The 24,227-nt window shown below is 45.8% G+C and overlaps 1 protein-coding gene across 4 annotated transcripts in view; it reads left to right on the forward strand.

Moving 5' to 3' along the window:
* The window catches only part of LOC115655966 (CD99 antigen-like), a 36,867-nt gene extending 32,434 nt beyond the window's left edge, over positions 1 to 4,433 (forward strand). For all 4 annotated transcript variants that reach the window (XM_030572098.1, XM_030572113.1, XM_030572091.1 and 1 more), the window contains exon 9: positions 1,505 to 4,433. In XM_030572098.1, coding sequence (XP_030427958.1) covers positions 1,505 to 1,530 — 26 coding nt within the window. In that variant the 3' untranslated portion in view covers positions 1,531 to 4,433. The remainder of the gene's footprint in view (positions 1 to 1,504) is intronic.
* The last annotated feature ends 19,794 nt before the right edge of the window (positions 4,434 to 24,227 follow it).

Here is a 24,227-nt window from a genome sequence, read left to right on the forward strand (position 1 = left end):
TCTGTAGTGCAATGCGGACGTGGCTGTTTAAAATGATTGGCTAGGGAAATTGATGTATTGTCAGAGTAGGAAACCTGGCTTCAGGAAGCCCTAGATATATTTGGATATAGGAATTGTTGAAGTGGTATAGGTGACAGCCAGAAAACAAACTTGGCTTGTGTCAGTTTCACCCCTTCTGACTGACTAATGAAGGGACGAATGGGAGTACTCAGCAAGGCACTGAAATTTTGGAGAGGATTCTGCATGTACAGTATGTTTAAAAAAATAAAGTTGAGCCTCTCACAAGAGTGTAGGTTATGAGTAACTGTATGTCCTCCTGCGTGCTTAGTTTAAAACTAGCGTCAGAGCAGAACTAGGCCTTTTCTACCTTTTAAATCTGGGCAAAGAGTTACTTGCCTTATTACTCCAATGCAGTCAGTTTGTCCCCATCGACTTGTTAGCTGGTTCAAGATCTCTTGTGTAAACTTTTCTGTAATACATTATCAATTATTTTATAAAACTATAAAGCAAGTACCTTTCTCTCCAACTGCTTCCTGAAGTCAAGAGCACAGTTAGTTTTGAATATCCGCCTCAAACCTGAGAGATTCAGACAAATAGTTTAAATACAGATATTAATTGTAGTTCTTTTAAAATTAATCTGGTTATATTAGCTGAAGAGAAGAGCAGATTTAAAATGTCTAGATATTCGTTAGGATACAGTGTTAAACTAAAATCTATCTCTTTGCCCGTAGTGAAATATACCTTTATAAAGTCCTGGATTAGGTTACCATTGTAATCTAGATAAATATAATACTGCAAGAGCTCTGCAAAATTCAGCTTCATATATGAGTTTATAGACAGAGTAGGTTGAAAGTTTAAACTTAGTTTAGGATTCCTGGACTTGGTTGTGATTTGTCACAATTGTTATAAAATTAGTGATTTTTTTTAAGGGTTTAATAAAACCCCACAAAACCAAAAATTTTTGTATGCATTGAAATCTGACCATTTTCTCCTAGATGTGTATGCAAGCATGTTACATTCCAGTCTGAGTTTACTATAACTGCATATTATATATACTATAACTGCATTTTGCATAGATAAGGCCATGACCCAAAATCACTCTTGTAGACACAATTTGTGTCTGCAAAAGAATCCCCCTTTTTACTTTTTTGCATCCACAGTGAATTGTAGGGGCAGTTCTTAGAAGTTGTATTTCTGAATACTTGACTGCAAATGTAAATTAGGTAGCCATATATGTCATTAAAATTTATTTCTTCGCGTTACTCATGGGTGCAAAAACATGCAGCCACCCTGTTTTTTGCAAGCAGAATTCTGCTTACAAACAGATCGGGCTTCAGCCCCACTCCACAATATCAAATGCCCATTTATTTACTAAGATTAGAGTGTTCACACTTTTAATAGAAACACTGTTTTACAAATTGGATTCTGATGTATTGATAGAGTGTTTTACTAAGCTTGATTTGATTATTTTGTTTGTATATTTGTTTCTTTTTCTTTTTTTCAGTTCAACGAACACTTCTGCAGAAATAATCCAGGGAGACTCAAGGTGAAGAAAAGATGAGCAAAAATGGATAGAAAACCTGCATATCTGCCTGAAAAAAACACAATGTAAACAGCAGGGGCTTGAGTTTCAAAATTGCATGAAAAAAAAATGTAGTCCTGTTGAAATATCCTTGGAAAGGATGGGAGGGATGTTTTCAAATACCTGAGCATTTTTAATGTGGTTAGCCCTGTGAAGCGCAGTGTTGCCCACTGACAATTGGCCTTAAAATAGTGATGGTCTGAAACAACTTGTGCCTTTTAATTCTCAACTCTGCTCTTGTGGCAAGAACTGTCGCTGGTGTATATCTGAACTGACTACTATTCTGGCTAGCTCCTTTTCCTTACCCCTTCAAAAAAAAATCAGTAGATCTGTTAATGTATCATTACTTTGACACAGCTCGAACACTGTAGCATTGTATGGGTACATCTACACAACCCACATCAGGAAGCCTCCCACTGTGGGCTGACAGACTGGGGCTAGCAAGGCTCATGCTAGTGCTCTTAAAAATAGCAGTGGAGGCAGTGCTTTGAAGTTGCAGCTCAGGCTAGTGCTCGGGCTCTGAAGCTTAGAGAGGTGGGTGGGCTCCAAAGCCGGAGCTCCCACCCACGCTGCGACGTCTACCCAGCTATTTTTAGTGCGGTAGCGCAAGTCCCAGGAGCCCAACTCTGTTGACCTGAATTGAGAGGCTAACTGCTGTGTGCTGCATATACTTACCCTAAATCGGGTAATCATACTAGTGAAGACACCCGTACAGTTCACTTGCAAGTGAAGTTTAAAAAAAAAAATATTCTAGTAAATGTTACATTTTGTGGGCACCTGAATACAAATGTTACATAGCTTAAAAAAAGTAGCCATGTCATCTGAAATATTTGACCAAATGAGTGTGAGTGTGTGTGTGTGTATTTGACAATGGTGTTGCCTGTGTAGCTGCATGGGTCAGCTTAGCAGGAAGGAGGTACTTATATCTATCCTCTAAGGAAAAAAAGTGTTTCTTTTATTTTTCTTCACTACGTCTGTCTGGTACAGATCCAGAAAGCCCCAATGTGCTTCCCTGCATCCCCCAGAGTCTCAAAGTTGCTTTTCATAGCGATTAACTAAAATAGAGTTGATCAAAAAAGGAAAAGCCTGACTTACAGATCAGAATTCTGCATTGGCTGCTTTTCATTTGGCTGGGTGTGTCTTTTTGGTGTTCGTGAGAATTCAAACAGCTGCCAGGAATTAATTTGTATACAATTTGGGACTGACAGATATTTCCATGACTGCTCACCTGAAAGTTTTAACAGAAGGTCATTATATATAGTTTCAGTTTTGAAAGCTTTGTCATCCAGTCAGAAAGCAGAAACAATACGACTAACTTATGTGGTAACTCTGCAACATGGATAATCAAGAGCTCTAAACTAGGGTGACCAGATAGCAACTGTGAAAAAATGAGACGGGGGTGGGGGATAATAGGCGCCTATATAAGAAAAAGTCCCAAAAAACGTGACTGTCCCTTTATAAAACGGGACATCTGGTCACCCTACTCTAAAGTGAGTTCCTAAAAATTACTCTCCACACGATTCAGCAAATGCTTGTGAATAACAAACACATTTGAGGACCTCTATTAGGTTCATGAGGGACTGACAGCAGAAAAGAGCCTCAGTCCTGCAGCTAATAGCATACAGGGGCTGCTGCACTTGTATGGAGCCCCAGTAAAATTAGTGGTGCCCCATTCAAGCATAGCAGCCTGCTTACATGCTGTCAATTGAAGGATTGGGGCTTAAATTTGTAACTAATACTGGTTACAGTGAATAGTTTGACCAGCTGTACCAAGGAGATTTTTTTTGTAATATAACTTCAGTTTTTGTGCAATTTTACAAAACACTTTGTGACAATTTTACTTAAAAGTGCATCTGGTAAATGCATAGGTGAGAATCTGGAGAATTACAGTAATTCATACAGGAAACAAATGAAGCTTTTTGCATAAGGTTATAATTTGGACTAGCTCAGACTTTTTTTTCCTGCCAAAACCTGCAAATCTCTGTTCATTCAAATATTAATGCATCTAATGAGAACTCATTTTAAAGGGAACATGGACATTTTTATTTTAGGAAGTTGATGACAAAGAGCTTTAAATTGATTTTTTTTTTAATTATGAAAATCAGTAAACCAGTTTGCCCCATTACTCTTATTTTTTTTCCTGGATGAAAATGTTAAAACATGCAAGTGTGTTATTGGTGGAAAAGTTACTATATTGTAGGTGAAATTCTTTGACTGTAATCATTAAACTAATGAAATGCCTTGCTTACCTTCACCAACAAATGTATTACATATGTATCATTGTCAAGTGTCAAGCACACTGAAACATGCCAATAGCTGTTTTGGGGTTCTTTAAACAAGCTTTCAGTTAATTAGGATTATGAATCCTTCTTTAGATTTCTCAAACCTCTTAAGAATTAGTCATTAAAACCTCAAACTATTAACATTGTGCCTTTTTTAAATAAACATTTGTAAAGTTACTTTGGTTAAGTATCTTAAAATGGACTTCCATTTATTTCTTTGAGCTGAAAACAATGTTAACTCTACTTCTATGTTTGGATGTTCTAGAAAAAAAGAAGTTGGAGGCAAGATGGGAGTGGTCTACAAACTTGTTAGTTTACCTTTTGTCCTAAAGAGTTTAGATTTATTTTGAAAACATCTAAGTGTACTAGAATACATGTGTGTAATTTTAAGTAAACAGTGAAAAAAAGTACTAGCCTGTTTTTAATATCTAGTGTGCAGCATTTTGGAGAAGAGACTGCAGAATGTGATTTGTGGTTTCCTTTTTTGTACAATGGCTGATTCGTATGCACTCAAATTTCGGTAGGTTTGTTTATATTACAGAGGAATTATTAAAACATCCAACATAGAATGACATTGTTTCTGTGTTTCTAGTTAGGCAAACAAAGACAAGTGGATTATATCAGTTTTGCCTATGCAAGTTGAAGATGTTCTCCATCCTAATGCCATTGCAGCTCCTCCTAGCAGTAGTTACTGCAATGATACCTGTACCACTTTTAATCCTAGCCTCTGAGTGAGGAGTTCATTGAAACTGAAATGACTGAAAACAATATGGGAGGGGTTCCAAGTAATATTATTTTAACAATAGTAAACTTACTGAATACCTCAGCTTTGGAGGCTGCAAACTGATATGTGAAATTCAAGCACAGAGAAGACTATTCCATCACAATTTCAGCTGTATTATGTAGCACTATTTGAGTGGAAAATCTGTGACTCTCTTAAAGCTGATTTTTTTATTTTTTTGCACCCTGCTCCATCCCACACACTGCTGTGTGCTTGTTTGGTTTGTGGCTTTACGGACTAGAAGCATGGGATAGGGAAGAAATGTGGCACATTGCATATTTGTGATACTACTGGAATGTCTCAGTGTCACTACTGACAGCCAGAGAGGAAAGGCAAAAAAAAACAACCCCAAACCCTTGAAGGCTTGAAAACTCCCTGATGCCATTCTGTAATGTGTGAGCAAGGAGCGGGTGTCATGATAGAGGTCCCTGTCAGCCACAAGGTGACTGTGGGAACAAGTGTTCCTACATGGTCCCCATGAAGCTGTTAGGTCAAAATTTTCAGACTTTAATGGCTGAAAGAAGGCACCTAAATATAGTCACTTGGTTTTGCAAATTTTAGCCATAGTGCTTAAGTTTCCCACTATCAAAGTAATTCTGCAGGCAAAGCTTTTAACATCAGAAAGAGTAAAACTAGCATTAACCACCACCCACTTGTCCTTCGCACTTGACTATTTGTTTCCCTGCTTAATGGCTTATCTCATTCCCTACTTTAAATCCCCACCTAATTTCTATATTGGGTTTTAATCAGTCTGGTACCTGAGGATGGAGTACCATTCTTCAGCTCCCTCAAGCATTTCCTCTCTTAGCCAAAGCAATTGCCGGTTCAGCCATGCAAGAGAACTTCAATACTGCAACAAAAGTTTAATTATCCAGAGATGAAAAAACTTTTGGGATGCAAGCAACTGTTTCACTCTGGCTAACCACCTAGCTGCATTATATCCATGTTATCTTAATATGCCCAATCCTTCTCTTACATGAAGATATTATGCCTAAATCTCTCTTGCTTTACTAGCATTAGTTTGTGATCAGTTATCACCAGGCTATTGTAATATCAAACAGGAAAGCCCAGTTGGCCCATCTAGTTAAAGAAAGACTTTAGAATAATTATTTAACAGGGTTTTCACACACTGGCATTGATGTATAGTGTTTTTATCCCATTAGCATCTACAAGAGCTGAACAGAATGACAATTTGAAGGGCACGAACACTTTTGGAAAATAGTATTTTTGACCCATGACTACTCTTTTTTTTTTTTTTTTTTAACCCCATAACTCCCACTATTCACTATTTTAAAAACTGTGCCTCGTTTAAATGTTTCTGAACATCACTTTTAATGTAAAACGTTCAGCTATAACATGGGTCAGTGCAATCACTTTGAACTGAATTACATTTGATTTTTTAAAGTCAGTTTTCATCCCTGTTGTCAAATCCCTTAGGCAGCTGCCTAGGTGCTAACTAAACTCTAGGCCATGGGAGAGACATCAAGATGGGGAAAAAAGGAGAGCAATAATAAGAAGGAGTTAAGTAATAGGGAATGAAATTTAGAGGAAAGGAAAGACAGCTGTGGCGGAAGGAGAAAATAATGCTGGCAACAATATTACAGAAGGAAGTTGATGAAAAGACAAATGGGAAAAGGAGGAAAAGAGAATTTGAGTTTGAAAATGCATGCCAAGTTCAACACTTAGCATTTGAAAAAATACTTTGAGATCTACCGATGGAAAATGTTTATAAGCTGTGTATTGTTGCATTATTGTTAAAAGGCTAATAGGGCCAAGCAACATTTACTTATTAAGCACAACTTCTTGCAGAAAGATGTTATTTTTTTTAATGCATTACAGACAATGTAGAAAGAAAAACTGTTACAGGGGACTTCAGTTTGGGAAGCATGCTGGAGGACTTATGTAGCCAGTAGTAAAATATCAGACTCTGTTTCTTGTTCTGTTTGTTTGTTTGTTTCTTTAAAAATATATATAATTGTCTAACACAAAAGGTATTTCATCAGGATGGAGTATCTCTGTTGCACCTCTTTATGATGGAGAAACATTAGTGACAGAAATGGAAATTGGTAGGTTGCCTAGGGACCAATTATCATGACCTGATTACATTCAATATGGGAAAATAGAGCACAGTCCAACCAGTAATGTATATACTTGGTGCTTCAAAAGGGCTAACTTCCCAAAGCTGGGGGATTCAGTTGATAAAGAATAGGAATATAATTAATGCCAGTGCACACAGTTTTATGGAAAATAGATCTTGTCATGCAAACCTGACTTCACTCTTTAAGACTATAAGTTTGTTTGATAAAGGTAATTGTGTGGGTGTAATATACTTAAACCTTTATAAGGTATTTGACTTAGTATCCAAAGACATTCTGATTTAAAAAATAAGAAATTATATATATCAGTAGAGCACGTGGATTAAGAACTGGTTAACTGATCACAATAAGTAGTCAATGGGGAAACAACAGTGAATGAGGATATTTATAGAGGGATTCCACAGGGAGTGGTACTAGACCTGATGCTATTCAAAATTTTCATCAATGATCTGGAAGTAAATATAAAATCCTTGCTGATACATTTTGTGGAAGACACAAAGAGTGGCAGAGTGGTAAATTATGATGAGAAGGCAGTCATACAGAACAATGGGCATTTCTTGGTAAATTGGGCCCATTCAAATAAATTTGTGTTTTTAATACAGCCAAATACTTTTATACACCTAGAAACAAGGAAGGCAGGCCATGCTTACAGAGTGAGGGCGCTGTATACCAGAATGCAGGATGTGGAAAAATTGGAGAGGGTGCAGTAAAGAGCAACAAAAATGACTCGAGGGCTGCAAAAAATGGTTTACAGTGAGATTTAAAGAGCTTAATCTGTTTAGTTTACTAAGAAGAATATTGAGAGGTGATATGATTAAGGTGCATAAGTATCTTCATGAGTAGAGAACTTAGTGGATAAAGCCCCTAACAAGAACCGATGGCTGGAAGTTGAAGCCAACAAAACTCAAAGTAAGGCACAATTTTTTAATAGGGAAGGTGGAACAAACTACCGCAGTAAGCGATGGATATTCCATCTGTTGTCTTCAGATCAAGACTGGATGCTTTACCCAAAGACAGGCTCAACCTCAGGGTAACTGGGTGAGAGTTAATGGCCTGCAATATATAGAAGATCAGATTAGATGATCTAATGCCCCCTTTTGGCCTTAAACTCTGTGGAACTATATACGGTCCAGGTGTGGTAGCTCCTATTATAGTCTGTGTGTGTGCACATGCATACACCAGTGAGCCAAATTCAGAGATCATTGCAACATACTCCCATACCTTCCACTCCCTTCAGCTTGTAAATTGGATCTGTTAATCTCCTCCCTTTTGTACTGATTTATACCACTGAATCATCTCTGAAGAGGATTAATCTACCAACTGAGTGACCACATGAGAGAGAGAGCAAGAAAAACAGGAGGATGTATCAAGGTATTAGTGAAAATACTTCCGTTTTTATGACCAAAAATGTTCATTGTATCAGGAAGCAATTGGCACAATGGCCCAATTGCTCTCCCCAGAATTCTGATAGGGGTCCATTGAGCAATGCAGATAGAGCAATAAAATAGGAATCTGGCTCTAATTGGGTAAGGCCTAACTTGCCCTCAGGAGGAAGATACGACTGACAAGGGTCTGACTGCCACTCTCCCCACTTCAAGCTTCTCAGCTCTAACACGCTTATTTACAAAATAACTGGTATGATATGGAGAACACAAAGAGATTTAAATGAAAAGTGGGAAATTTTAAAATTATATGGAGAAAAGAGGATACATACAAAAGTGCAGTGGGCCACAATGTACACCACATGTACATGCACATCAGTTAGTCATATAATCATAGGACTGGAAGAGACCTCAACAGGTCATCTAGTCCAGTCCCGTGCACTCATGACAGGACTAAGTATTATCTAGGCCAGGGATCAGCACCTTTGGCATGTGGCCTGTCAGGGAAATCTGCTGGCAGGCCAGGCCGGTTTGTTTACCTGCAGCACCCGCAGGTTCAGCCAATTGCAGCTCCCACTGGCCGCGGTTTGCTGTTCCAGGGCAATGGGGGCTGTGGGAAGCGATGGCCAGCACATTCCTTATCCCATGCCACTTCCCGCAGCTGCCATTGGCCTGGAACAGTGAACTGCAGCCTGTGGGAGCTGCGATTGGTCTAACCTGTGGATGCTGCAGGTAAACAAACGTCCCATCTCGCCAGTGGATTTCCCTGATGGGCTGCGTGCCAAAAGTTGTCAATCCCTGATCTAGATTATCCCTCACAGGTGTTTGTCTAACTTGCTCTTTAAAATCTCCAATGACAGAAATTCCACAACCTCCCTAAGCAATTTATTCTAGTGTTTAACTACCATGACAGGAAATTTTTCCTAATGTCCAACCAAAACTGCCCTTGCTGAAATTTAAGCCCATTGCTTCTTGTCCTGTTCTCAGAGGTTAAAGAGAACAATTTTTCTCCTGCCTTCCTGTAACAACTTTTTATGTACTTGAAAACTGTTATCATGTCCTTTTGCAGACTTTTCTTCTCCAGACTAAACAAACCCAAATTTTTCAATCTTCTCTCATAGGTCAAGTATTCTGATCTTTAATAATTTTTGTTGCTCTTCTCTGGAATTTTTCCAATCTGTCCACATCTTATTGAGTTAGAAAACAAGGTTTACAGGGAATCTACTTTTATTCTCCCATTTATTCATTGTCTGCTCTTGGGCTAAGGTTTGGAAAAGAAAAATGGTTAAGTGTTTTTACTAATTTTTTTTTAAAAGAAAATACTTAGATATTTGTGGTGCTTTATATGTTCAAAGCACTGTGCAGCTGTTAATCCCCCTGGTAGGTAGTCACACACTTTTATCGCTAATTTACAGAGGGGTAACTGAAGCCAAAAAGACACAGGCCCAGATCCTCAAAGGAATTTAGGTCCCTACCTCCCATTGATTTCAATGGGACTTAGGTGCCTAAAAACTTCTGAAGATCTTGGGGATTTACCCATGGGTGCCCAGTACATTAGTAGCAGAGGCGGAATTAGTACTTGGGACATCCTGACTCCCAACACCATTCATTGTTTCAGCCTACATTTTGTAAAATGCTTTGCCATACCAAATGCTGCATTTGTTAGTATTTTGTATTCCGTAGAGATGTGGATCTAAAATAGTTTTCTCACATAAGAAATCTTGCCCCTATATGACAAGAGAGAAGATATGGTACGTACAGAAAAGACACCCACCAGGAAAATAGCTATTGTAAAGTTAAAGCCATTAAACCTCAATGAGGTGTGCTGCCTTTGCCTAAGATTCTCTATTATTCAAGCAGCAAAGAATCCTGTGGCACCTTATAGACTAACAGACGTTTTGGAGCATGAGCTTTCGTGGGTGAATACCCACTTCGTCAGATGTGGGTATTCACCCACGAAAGCTCATGCTCCAAAACGTCTGTTAGTCTATAAGGTGCCATAGGATTCTTTGCTGCTTTTATAGATCCAGACTAACACGGCTACCCCTCTATTATTCAACTGCACTAAATTCTCTGTTACCTTTAGGGTGTCAACAGTTTCCTCATTGAAATCAGGCTTAGCACGCATACACAGATGCATGCATTAGTTTGAGGAGAGGCATTCAAAGATCTTATGATGACTTCCTGTTGAGTCATATAGCCTACTCCTTTTGTTGAAATAAGAAATGATTTCCTCAGCCACTTAACTTAAATGTCAGTAACTTTCTCAGCTTCAATGATTGGGACTGACAAGAATGAATATATTTAACTGCCTTAGCCAAAGTAGTGATGACAACAATTGTCGTGTCTTCCATCATAGCAAAAACAATTTCAATATCAATTTACATTATTTAAATTCAACTTGGTATTTGTTACTTGTTCAGTTTCCAAAGCTTTCATTCTTCTTCCCATTCTCAGATCACAGCAATGTACCAAGTGTCTTCCTATTTACAGATTCCTCTTTTCATTCTAATGGGATCTTCCTTTACTATTTCAGTTTAACCCCCTCACGAGTGGAACGTGATCACAGCAACTGCAGTAGCCTGATTTTTCAAAGGTGCAGGCTTCCTCCTTGCATATACCCGAGCCACCCCTCATCCCTTGATTTCAGTGAGTTGTTGAGTGCTCAAGCAGTTCTGAAATTGAGCCATTTGTGCACCACACCACCACCACAGGATACGTGCGGACAAGAAGTAAATATTGAATTGAAACTGGAGCAGGAAGCATTAACTCTCTGTACTTTTGCAAAACATTCCAGGAAATTTTTGATGACTGCTAATGCTGCTGTGACTCTCATTTTTTAAGGAACCCTATACTCCTGTGAGTAACTGAATTGTTCTGTCAATGTAGCTATTCACTGAACTGGCATAATAATAAAAAAGACTTTGACAGACTCATTGAAACTCACCCTAGGGTCCTTCCAGACATAGCTGAAGTTCTGGATGTCCCTCTGAGTATATTAACTATTAAAATCACCAGACTTGACTGCAAATATTAATAGAACAAATACACAATAATATTGGAAAGATGTTTGAACAACAACAAAGGCTAAATGGATCAGGTGTCTCCATGAATCTGAAAGGTGAATGTGAATTGAATGGAAATCCCTGTCTAGTGAACTTCTGCTCTTCTAAATGTAACCTCATCCCTCTCTCTCCCTCTTCTTTAAAGTTAGAGCAGAGAGGTCTGAAATAATTGAAATTTGTGGTATTGGAGTGCAAATTCTGACTGATCTGTAGCCCTTTCCGTGATGAAATATTTTTGGCAACAGTCATGAAGATTCATTATTAAATCTTTGGAGTGAAAACTTGGCCCTGTTGAAGTCAATGGCAAAACTACTATTGACTTCAAAGGGGTCAGGATTTCACCTGTGAACTTGTTTGTAACCGACGTGGTCCTACCTGTTTTCCCCTCTTCCACAGACCTCTCAGTCTTAACAAATAGTTAAGCAAGATTTGCGTGCACCAAACTGTCTCCTCTTTTCAGTATTTTCAGACACCTCTGATGGGTAAATCGATGAATTAAAGATAGGTAAATGGATGAATTGAAAATTTGTTGTATGCAATACTAGCCTATGACCTGCTGTCACTATGACCTGCTGTCACAAGCACTGGTCGGTAAACACTGTTAGTACTATGGTCAAGGAGAGCAACGTGAATGTAAACATCAGCAGGTAAATAAACTTATGTACTCACGACCCCTGACTCAGGATGACTCAGGAAAAACATGTTCCGACCAGTGTGGTCCGATATGACGTGTAAAATGCTATAAATATACAATGTAAAGCTTGTCTCGGTGTGCCCTTCCTCTGGCATTAGTCGAGGGGGACACCCGCTCAGCTGATCATTCAATAAAACGGTCAAAGCTCTCTGTGTTCCTCTTTGGAGTAATTGGCTAGCTCCGGGGAGAACGAGCCTAATTTGGTTAACAAATTGGCGACCGCGGCAGGACTCTCTCTGTAGAGGGCGCTGACGCTATCGGTGGCTAGTAGGTTGGTACCGAGAAAAGTGGCCACCCGAGCTGATTGTGCGGCTTGTGTTCTCGGACCACCACGGCCAACCGGGGCAGCGGTGTCCTCTCTAGAGTAAGTCCCAAAAGGACACAAGAGCACTGAGTTTTTGGTTCCTCAACGTCCCCAAGCCGGACGCGGCCACTCCGGGTGGTAAGTGCATTTCCCTCCAAAGGGTTGAGGATTAACGCCCCCGAAGTGTGGGTTGGACGACGGAAATTGCAACAAGAAGGTATACTACTAGTAGCATTGTTATAGTTTTGTGAATAATTTGTGTATAGTATTAGTTTATGGGTTGTTTAACACAACTCCTAGCTCTTTTGCTCCTATTCGCGCTTTTCTTCCTTCTCCTTATTGTGTATTGGAAGTTCAACTCGTGTATAAGCATTTCGTGTTTCTGTGTGGAAGGTGAGTGAGTGCTACTAGTTATATCTGGGACTAAGCTGACTCCAGCCGCCCAAGACTCCTGCAAGGGGAAACCCGATGACCAAGATATCTTGATTGCAAGGGGGGTCAGCCGAACCTCAGTGAATATCTGTTGTAAATCTGTATGTACATAGCGTTTGAGTCTTAAGTATGGGGTCTATGGGGTCCACTCAAAGTTCTTATTCTGGAACACCCCTAGGATGCATGTTAGATAACTGGACAGCATTTAGACGCCAGGCAGATTATGGGACGGTATTATGTAAAGAAGATCTGATAAAATTTTTACGGTAGAATGGCCGACATTTAAGGTAGACTGGCCAGATGGTGGTACATTAAAATTAGACATTGTACAGGCTGTGCATGGCATTGTGACCCGAGATGGGCATTGCGACCAGTATCCGTATAGACATTTGGCAGGATCTGGTAGCCAATCCCCCTCCCTGGTTACAAAAATGTAGGCAGAAAACCCTTAAGATTTTGTTGGCCCGAGCCCCGGTTAAGAAACCCAATAGCACCGTTAAAAAGCCATGCCCTCCCCCTGTAATCTCACAACCTCCGGAATATGTGGTTCCTCCTCCTCCCTTGTACCCAAACCTTTCTCACCTGCAGAAAGGGGAGGGCACTAGCACCCCTTTTGTGTCTGCAGGAGACAAAGAGGATAAAAGCGTAGAACAGGACTCTACCCAGATTTTCCCTGACTCCACACAGAAAGGGCCCATACATACTTATGAATTAAGAAGTAAGGACCAAGGTGGCACGGCATATCTAATGCCCCTACGTGAAACTTTAGGAGAAGATGGTAAAATAACCATGGTATATGTCCCGTTTTCTACAAGTGACATATATAATTGAAAAGAATATAGAGGAGCTGTTACAAATTGCTCTAAAGGTGTATGATAAACGGGAAGATGAAGAACATAAGAAGGGAGCTCGGACCCTAGCAATGGCTTTAAGAAAGGGAAACGAAGGCGTTGGGTATGTTGAAGAAAGAGGTAGGAAGTGACTTCCCCGCTTAGGGCGCAATCAGTGCGCCATCTGTAAAGAGGAGGGACATTGGAAAAATAAATGTCCTAAAAGATGATTTATGGAAAAGGGACATAAGAATGAGGCTCCAGCACTCCCAATTTTCTATAACACAACAGATTCGGACAGTGCTTCTCCCCAATAGGGGGGCCGGGGGACCCAGCGGCCCCTCTTAGCGGCACAGGCTGCTGAGTTGGATCCCACGGTACAGACTAAAATAGGAGACTATCAGATCTCTCATCAGTTCGTCTGTAGCCCCTCATGCCCCATTGCCTTGCTAGGACGAGATATTCTCACTAAACTGCAGGCAGAAATCTCGTTCAGCAATGGAACTATTGAAGTTAGGCTTCCGAAACAACAAACTTCGAACTATCAGATGGCCTTATTGTCTGCCAAAAATACGGAATACCAGAGTACAGAAGGGGGCCTGATACCGGGGATTAATCCTGAGGTCTGGGCAGAGAAGGGAAGTGTCCCACGGGCTCGGAATGCCTCCCCAGTACGGATACATCTTAAGGAAGGGAGCAGTCCGATCCGTGTCCGACAATATCCTCTGAAGTTGGCTACACAAATTGGTCCAAAACCCCTAATTCTCAAATTTGTGCGATGTGGCTGGCTCAGGGAAGGCATTTCCCCATACAATACTCCAATAATAGGGGTGCCTAACCCTAACGGACAGTATCGATTGGTACAAGACCTAAGACAGGTGAACAAGCAAATAGAAGCCCCCTTTCCAGTAGTTCCGAATCCCCATACTATTCTTGGTCAGATTCCCAAGACTCATAGCTGGTTCTCTGTAATAGATTTAAAAGATGCCTTTTTCTCTATTCCTCTACACCCTGACTCACAAAAGCTGTTTGCATTTGAATGGGAAGATCCAGACACCCATTACAAGGCTCAGTATCTGTGGACTGTCGTCCCACAAGGACTTATGTGCACCTGAGATTTTTGGCAGCCAGCTAAAAAGAGACCTTGCCTCATTCCTTGCTAAACACCCCTCATGTAACATAGTTCAGTATTGCGATGATCTGCTTTTAAATACTGACAGCGAGACATCCTGTAAAGTGCAAACAGTAAAGCTCCTTAATTACCTCAGGTAAAGGAAAAAGCCCAATTAGTGAAGCAACAGGTCACTTTCCTTGGATATTATCTATCCAAAGGAAATCACAGATTGGAAAAAAAAAGAATCCAGGCCATACTCGCTTGTCCCCAACCACGAAATCCCCGGGAGTTAAGGGCTTTCTTAGGATTAACCGGATTTTGTAAACTCTGGATCCCTGACTATGGGGGGAAAGCCAAACCCCTATATGAATCCTTAACTAAAGAAGGTTTGCTCTATTGGAAATGGACCAGGGAGATGGAGAAAGCATTTCGAGAGCTTAAGACAGCTTTAACTCAGCCTCCTGCTTTGGCTCTTCCAGATCCTCGAAAGCCATTTACCCTGTATGTCCATGAAAGAAATGGAGTAGCAGCAGGGGTCCTGTGTCAGCGTTCAGGACCAATCTGCCAACCAATTGGTTACTATTCAAAACTATTAGATCCTGTTGCCAGGGGATGGCCTGCCTGTTTACGAGCTGTTGCGGCAACCAGCCCCCTTGTTCAGGAAGCTGAAAAGTTAACCCTGGGTGGGGACACTGAAGTTGTGGTTCCCCATGATGTGCCTCCAATATTAGGGACAGGAGCCGGAGAAAAACACTTAAATCCCAGTTGGCACTCACGATATGAGGTAGGGCTTTTATTAGCCCCAATCTAACTTTTAGGGCTGTTAGCTCTCTTAACCCAGCAACCTTGTTACTAAACCCTCGGATTTCCCAGGAATCCAGTCCCACTCATGACTGTGTTAAAGTTTTGCAGCAAGAAACTAAACCCCAGCCAGACCTCTCCGATGTGCCCTGGTCAAACCCTGATATCGAAGTGTATGTAGACGGGTCTGGTCACATGCAAAGACATACAAGAGTCCGCTTCAACCACAGTGGCTGGGACCTTTTGAGATCCTTCTGACAAGCCCTACTGCTGTCCGGGTAAAGGAGTTATCTACTTGAACCCATCACACCAGACTCAAGAGGAGCACCGCTCTGGAACCTGACCTGGTAAAGGGTTCCCCAGAAGCAGACGACGTCGGACTTTGAGGGAGCCGCGCACGGTCACTCCACCACGAACCGGGTAAACCAGAAGCAGATGACACTTGTGTCCCAGATAAATGGACTGTTGCCCCTTTGGGTGACCTAAAGCTCCGACTCACGAGGAAACTGTAACTTGGTTATGTCTTTTTTCAAAAGAATGGCCCAACTTGCTGGCATGGGTCTTTCTGTTTTTGTTCTGTTTATTATTTGTTATCCTCCTGCTTTGGGGTTTCAGCGAGTTGAGATAGGAGAACCTCTTAATTCAATGTCAATGTCAATGCAATGTATCTGGGGTTTCCTTTCTTCATTTCCAAAGCCAACACAAGGGTGGGAGGGTAACAGTTTCTTGAGTTTAACTCATACCATAATTCAGAGTGTAAACCAAACACAATGCTGGGTTTGCATTCATACCCCCACACACACAGGCCAGGAAATCCCATTAAAAGGAGTACCCATTCCCCTTAATCGAACCCTCCAGGCCAAGTTATGGGTGAATACTACCTTTACCTGGAATGTTACAATCCAAACATGGTCCATTGATATGGTAGCCCAAGGTAGTTATGCTTCATGTGTGTCACGAAAGAAGACCGTACATAACACTGTTTTTGTGGGCAATTATACTCGGTGTGGTAACACCACTCGGATCAGTTCTAATGTGGCAAGTTTTTCAAGTTCTCAGGGGCTCCATGGTCGGTCCCTGAGGGATCTGGCTGGTATTGGCTATGCAATCACACGACCTATAAAATCCTTCCAGCAAGTTGGTATGGCACGTGTACGTTGGGGGCCATAGTACCAGCTGTCACGGTACATAAAACCTTGAGTCAAGGGGAGATTCATAATCTTGTATGGCGGAACCGACGGAGTGTTCCTACAAATCCCCTGTCAGACAGGCCCACAGGCTTTCATTCCTTTGTACGTTGGTCTCTACCTTGGGTAGGAGTTAGTGAGTTGGAAAAGGCTATAGTAAATATTTCTGCAGCACTGGAAGTTATGGCAAATGCTACTGCAGATGCCTTATCTGCTCTTCAAATTGAACTAACCCAATTGTCCCAAACAGCTATACAAAATCGTTTGGCTCTGGATTATCTCCTCACAAATCAGGGTGGGGTTTGTGCCCTGGTTAACTCTAGCTGTTGTGTGTTTGTAAATCAACACCAACAGGTGGAGACTGACATCCACGCTATTATGCAGCAAGCTGCCTCGTTTCATCGTATCAGCCTTGACAATACCAGCACTGGGTTCCAAGAGGTTTGGAACTGGCTGACTTCCTGGCTACCACAAATAGGGTGGCTTCGAAAGGGCTTCCTTATCGGTGCAGTCTTTATTATAGTCCTATTAACTCTAGCTTGCTTTGCTCCTTGTTTAATTGCAGTAGTCTGGCGAATTGCTAATCAACTTGTCTATCAGCGAATAATGGTGCTGTATCAGCCAATAAAACCTGAAGATTGGGGGGTTTAGCTCTCTCAAAGCTTTATTCAAAGGGGGGATTGATGGGTAAATCGATGAATTAAAGATAGGTAAATGGATGAATTGAAAATTTGTTGTATGCAATACTAGCCTATGACCTGCTGTCACTATGACCTGCTGTCACAAGCACTGGTCGGTAAACACTGTTAGTACTATGGTCAAGGAGAGCAACGTGGAATGTAAACATCAGCAGGTAAATAAACTTATGTACTCACGACCCCTGACTCAGGATGACTCAGGAAAAACATGTTCTTCTTCGAGTGATTGCTCACATCCATTCCAGGTAGGTGTGCGCGCTGCGCGTGCACATTCGTCGGAAACTTTTTACCCTAGCAACTCCAGTGGGCCGGCAGGTCGCCCCCTGGAGTGGCGCCGCCATGGCGCTCGATATATACCCTTGCCGGCCCACCCGCTCCTCAGTTCCTTCTTACCGCCGTGTCGGTCGTTGGAACTGTGGAGCGCGGCATAGCTGTCCTCCACGTCCCTAGCTCTCCTTGTTAACTACCGTTATTATTACAGTCGTTAGTTAGGTCGTTAAGTATAGTTAGTTAATTAGTTGTAGTGTAAATAGTATTGTATATAGTTGTTCACCGGTCTGGGCTGTAGCCCTTCCCGGCACCGGGCTCATGCCTGGTTCGCCGGGCTTTAAGCAGTGTGCGGCCTGTAAAAAGCCTATGCCAACCAGCGACCCCCACGACGCTTGTCTGAAGTGCCTGGGGGAATCGCACAGGTCGGACAAGTGCCGCATTTGCAAGGCTTTTAAGCCCAGGACAAAGAAGGAGAGAGACCAGAGACTCAGGACTCTCCTAATGGAGGCGGCACTTGACCCAGCAGCTTCACAGGCCGTGATCTCGGCGCCGGCACCGGATCGCACCGGCACCGGGAAGACTCCCTGGCACCGACCTTCCCCGGCACCGGGTGCAGAGGCGAGACCGTCAACATCTGCTACTCCAGCCAGGCAGACCCGAATGGAGCGCCCGGCATCGACATCGGCCGCGGCGCTACCGGCACCGTCGACTCCGGGCCCGGTGGGTCCGTCGAGTCCGGTGCCGCCAAGCTCCCCCATAAGATCTGGGGTTGAGCTATTGGTCCCATCCACTCCGGAGACCTTCGCCTCGGCACGGGACCTTATCGCCCTAACTGAGTCTACTCAGCCGCCACCCCCGGTACCTCCGGTGCGGGTAGCATCTAGGGGCAAGCCCATGATGACGGCACCGTCTCGGGACTCGCGCTCGCGATCCAGGTCCCGACGCCACGGTCACTCGAGATCCCGCCGCCGCTCGCAGTCCCGGCACCGCTCCCCTCGGCGGTACTGGTCTCACTCGCGGCACCGATCGACCTCCAGACGGTCGCGGTCTGACTCCAGCCGTCGATACCGGCACCGTGACTCTAGGAGCCAGTCTCGCCGTCACTCACCGCGCCGGTCGACCTCCCGGCACCGAGCTGGTGGCAGGTCCCGGTCCCGGTCGACCTCCCGGCACCGCGTCGGTGGCAGGTCCCGGTCCCGATCCCGGCACCGAAGCAGCGGCCGGTACCGATCCAGATCCCGGCACCGAGACAGAACCCGGTCCCGATCCCGGCGCCGCTATGGCTCCCGGTACCGATCCCCGGCACCGAGAAGATCTTCGGTGCCGAACCGCGCAGACCCGTATCAGCCGGGGTCGGCCCCGCCATAGCCTTCTAGGCAGCCGTCGGTGTCATCTCAAGCGGACAGCGTGTATGCGCTGGGCACCGACAGCAGGCGGCGTTGTTTCAGGACCCTCCGCAACAGGACCAGGGTCCGCAGCAGTGGGGGTTTTGGACCCCCTGGGCGTACCATCAAGCCCAGGGCCCCCAACAGCTTCCTGCTAGGCCTGCAACGGCGGAGCACAGGGTGCCAGAGGCTTCGTTGTTTCACCCCCCTCCCTCCCCGGATGGAGAGGAAGGATCGAAGCAGCAAGACCCTGCTCTTGCTCCTGAGACAGAGGCGAGGGCTGAGGGGGACCCCCCACTGGACACTTTCTTGCTGGGGGTCTCCTCATCCTCCTCCCCCGACGAAGCGGTGGCTGGCACCTCCTCCAGTAGCCCTCCTCCGCTGGATCTCAGGGTGCACCAAGACCTCCTTAGGCGAGTAGCTCAGAATCTGAGCCTGCAAGCCGAGGAGGTCTCTGAGATCGAGGACCCTATCGTCACCATCCTCTCATCTGATGCCCCCACCAGGGTCGCCCTACCCTTCATTAGGACGATCCAGGCCAACGCCAATACAATCTGGCAGTCACCGGCCTCCATCCCCCCTACGGCGAGGGGGGTCGAGAGGAAGTACATGGCCCCCTCCAAGGGCTACGAGTACCTCCACGTCCACCCGACACCGTGTTCCCTGGTGGTGCAGTCGGTGAACGAGAGGGAGCGCCACGGACAGGAAGCTCCAGCCCCCAAATCCAAGGAGGCCAGGCGTATGGACCTCCTCGGCCGTAAGGTCTATTCGGCTGGGGCCCTTCAGCTCAGGGTTTCAAATCAACAAGCCCTGCTCAGCAGATATGCTTTTAACTCGTGGGTGGCAGCGGACAAATTCAAAGAGCTGCTGCCACAGGAGGCCCGCCAAGAATTTGCGGCCATTCTGGACGAGGGCAAGAAGGTTGCACGAACCTCGTTGCAAGCTTCTTTGGACGCTGCAGACTCGGCTGCCCGCACCCTCGCCTCGGGGGTAACGATGCGCCGTATCTCCTGGCTTCAGGTCTCTGGCCTTCCACCGGAGCTCCAATACACCATCCAGGACCTCCCGTTCGAAGGCCAGGGCCTGTTTTCAGAGAAGACAGACCCCAGACTTAAAAGTCTCAAAGACAATCGGGTCATTATGCGCTCCCTCGGGATGCACACGCCGGGAACGCAGCGCAGACCCTTCCGGCCACAGCAGCAACAGCAGCGCAGGCCATACCCCCAGTTCCACCAATGGCAGGACCTCAATAGGCGCCGTGGCAGGAATGGGAGGCATAGACATTCGGGGAACCAGAGCGGGCAGAATCAAAGCTCCTCTAAGCCCCCGCCTGGGCCCAAGCCTTCGTTTTGAAGGTGCGCCCGAGGGCGCAGTAAGTTTTCCCCACGGATCCTTCCCCCCCGTTTTCCAACCGCCTTTCGTTTTTCCTCCCGGCGTGGACCCAAATAACATCAGACCGCTGGGTCTTACGCACGGTGCAGATGGGATACCGCCTGCAGTTTATATCATTTCCTCCTTCCCGCCCCCCTTCCTCGTCCCTCTTCAGGGACCCCTCTCACGAGCAATTCCTTCGACAGGAGGTACAGACGCTCCTCAACAAAGGAGCTATAGAGGCGGTTCCGGAAAACGAGAAAGGCAAGGGGTTTTATTCCCGCTATTTTCTGATCCCCAAGGCCAAGGGAGGCCTCAGGCCTATCCTCGACCTGCGAGAGCTCAACAAATACCTAGTGAAGTTGAAGTTCCGCATGGTATCCCTGGGGACCATTATCCCATCCCTGGATCCGGGAGACTGGTACGCCGCCCTCGACATGCAGGACGCTTATTTTCACATTGCCATTTGGCCACACCACAGACGATTCCTTTCGTTTCGTGGTGGGCCGCCTTCACTACCAATTTGCAGTCCTCCCATTTGGCCTTTCTACGGCCCCGAGGGTATTCACAAAATGCATGGCAGTCGTTGTGGCACATCTTCGGCACAGTCGTATCCACGTGTTCCCTTACCTAGACGATTGGTTAATTCGGGGCACGTCGGAACTACAGGTTTTCAGCCACATCCGCAGGATCACCGGCCTGTTTGCTACCTTGGGCCTCATGATCAACACAGACAAGTCCACCCTGCTCCCCACGCAGAGGGTGGAGTTCATCGGGGCCGTCCTGGACTCCACCGTGGCCAGGGCTCTTCTGCCGTTACCGAGGTTCCAGGCGTTGTCGGCGATCGTTCAGCAATTGCGGGCAGCCCCCTTGACATCCATACGGACATGTCTAACCCTGTTAGGCCACATGGCAGCATGCACATTTGTGACCGGTTACGCTCGGCTCCGCATGAGGCCCCTCCAGTTGTGGTTCATCGCACATTACCGGCCGGCAAGGCAACCGCTAGACATGCTGATCACAATCCCCCAGGGGGTGTTAGAGTCTCTCGGCTGGTGGTTAGACCAGTCCGTAGTGTGTGCGGGGCTCTCTTTCCACCCACCTCAGCCTTCGGTGTCCCTAACAATGGATGCCTCAGATCTCGGCTGGGGGGCCCACCTGGGAACCCTGAGAACACAGGGCCTGTGGTCCCCGCAGGAGGTGAAGCTGCACATCAACATGCGGGAGTTGAGAGCGGTCCGCCTTGCTTGTCAAACGTTCTGTCACCAGCTTCGAGGTTGTTGTGTCGCGGTGTTTACCGACAACACGACGACCATGTACTATATCAACAAGCAGGGCGGCACCAGATCCTCTCCCCTATGTCACGAGGCGATGCGACTCTGGGACTTTTGTGTAGCCCACTCCATTCACCTCACGGCTTCCTTCCTCCCCGGAGTACGGAACACGCTGGCGGATCGCCTGAGCAGATCCTTCCTATCACACGAGTGGTCCCTTCGCCCGGACGTCGCCCTCTCAATCTTCCAGAGGTGGGGTTATCCCCGTGTGGACCTCTTCGCGTCCGGGGGGAACAAGAAATGCCAGGCGTTCTGCTCCTTTCAGGGCAGGGAGCCCGGGTCTATAGCGGATGCCTTCCTTATTCCATGGACGACCCACTTGTACTACGCGTTTCCCCCGTTCCCACTGGTCCACAGGGTCCTTCTGAAGGTGCGCAGGGACAGGGCTCGCGTGATCATGGTAGCCCCGGCGTGGCCCAGGCAACATTGGTACCCCATGCTGCTGGACCTGGCCATAGCCGACCCAGTTCCCCTGCCCCTTCACCCGGACCTGATCACCCAGGAACACGGGACTCTCTGTCACCCGGACCTGCAGTCGCTACACCTAGCGGCGTGGTTCCTGCGTGGCTGACCAGTTCTGAACTGCGCTACTCCACCCCGGTACGGGAGGTTCTTTTGGGAAGCAGGAAGCCTTCCACTAGAGCGACATACTCGGCCAAGTGGAAGCGTTTCTCCTGTTGGTGCGTGGAGAAAGGTCTCCGCCCTATGGAAGCTTCGGTGGCCAATATTTTAGACTATATTTGGTCCCTCAAACAACAGGGCCTGGCGATATCGTCTTTGCGGGTCCACCTGGCAGCTATCTCCACCTTTCACCCGGGTGGGGATGGCCGCTCCATTTTTTCTCACCCGACGGTGACTAGATTCCTGAAGGGGCTGGAACGTTTATACCCTAATGTCCGACTCCCTGCTCCAACCTGGGATCTTAACCTGGTGTTGTCTCGGCTCATGGGGCCCCCCCTTTGAGCCGTTGGCTACTTGCTCCCTACTCTATCTCTCTTGGAAGACTGCCTTTCTAGTAGCTATCACCTCAGCTAGACGGGTGTCGGAACTCCGGGCTCTTGTGGTAGACCCCCCGTATACAGTCTTCCACAAAGATAAGGTGCAGCTGAGGCCACACCCTGCCTTTCTCCCCAAGGTGGTCTCGGCCTTCCACATCAACCAAGAGATATTCCTCCCGGTTTTTTTCCTGAAACCTCACTCTTCAGGCAGGGAGCGACAGCTCCACTTGCTTGATGTCCGTAGGGCTCTCGCGTTCTATGTGGAGAGGACCAAACCGTTCCGCAAATCCCCCCAGCTTTTCGTGGCAGTAGCGGACCGCATGAAGGGGCTTCCTATCTCCTCGCAGGGATTATCCTCATGGGTAACGTCCTGTATCAGGACCTGCTATGACTTGGCCCACATCCCTACGGGCCGTGTGACTGTGCATTCTACCAGGGCGCAGGCGTCGTCGCTGGCTTTCCTCGCCCGTGTGCCCATCCAGGAAATCTGTCGGGCAGCGACCTGGTCATCGGTCCACACCTTTGCTTCCCACTACGCCCTGGTCCAGTAGTCAAGAGAGGATGCGGCCTTCGGATCTGCAGTGCTCCATGCCGCTACTTCTCACTCTGACCCCTCCGCCTAGGTATGGCTTGGGATTCACCTACGTGGAATGGATGTGAGCAATCACTCGAAGAAGAAAAGACGGTTACTCACCTTTGTAACTGTTGTTCTTCGAGATGTGTTGCTCACATCCATTCCACACCCGCCCTCCTTCCCCACTGTCGGAGTAGCCGGCAAGAAGGAACTGAGGAGCGGGTGGGCCGGCAAGGGTATATATCGAGCGCCATGGCGGCGCCACTCCAGGGGGCGACCTGCCGGCCCACTGGAGTTGCTAGGGTAAAAAGTTTCCGACGAACGTGCACGCGCGGCGCGCACACCTACCTGGAATGGATGTGAGCAACACATCTCGAAGAACAACAGTTACAAAGGTGAGTAACCGTCTTTTCCGACCAGTGTGGTCCGATATGACGTGTAAAATGCTATAAATATACAATGTAAAGCTTGTCTCGGTGTGCCCTTCCTCTGGCATTAGTCGAGGGGGACACCCGCTCAGCTGATCGTTCAATAAAACAGTCAAAGCCCTCTGTGTCCCTCTTTGGAGTAATTGGCTAGCTCCGGGGAGAACGAGCCTAATTTGGCTAACACCTCTGGGTTATGATGTTGCTTCTTTTCTCTCATTTTCCATTTTTCTCTTTCTTGGTCTCTAAGGTGCCACAAGTACTCCTGTTCTTTTTGTGGCTACAGACTAACACGGCTGCTATTTTGAATCCTGCAGCACTGCTACTGTCCCCTCTGCCTCTGGTTCCTCCTACTGCAGTTTCCAGCACAGTGACTCTGTCCTCCAAATCAGCAACTTATTTCTCCTCAGCCAGAACTCTGAGATACAGACCAGTCCTTAGTGCCCAGTTTCCACAAAGTCATTCCCAGACTCAAGAGACAATTGGGTTTTTTTGTTTTTGTTTTTAATTTTGACTTAATTTGCAGTTCTTCGAGTGATTGCTCATGTGCATTCCACAATAGGTGTGCGTGCTTGCCAGATTCACCAGTGCCAGAAGTTTTTCCCCTAGCAGTACCCATAGG

Source organism: Gopherus evgoodei, chromosome 1, assembly GCF_007399415.2.
Source record: "Gopherus evgoodei ecotype Sinaloan lineage chromosome 1, rGopEvg1_v1.p, whole genome shotgun sequence".
In the NCBI taxonomy this organism is placed as follows: Eukaryota; Metazoa; Chordata; order Testudines; family Testudinidae; genus Gopherus; species Gopherus evgoodei.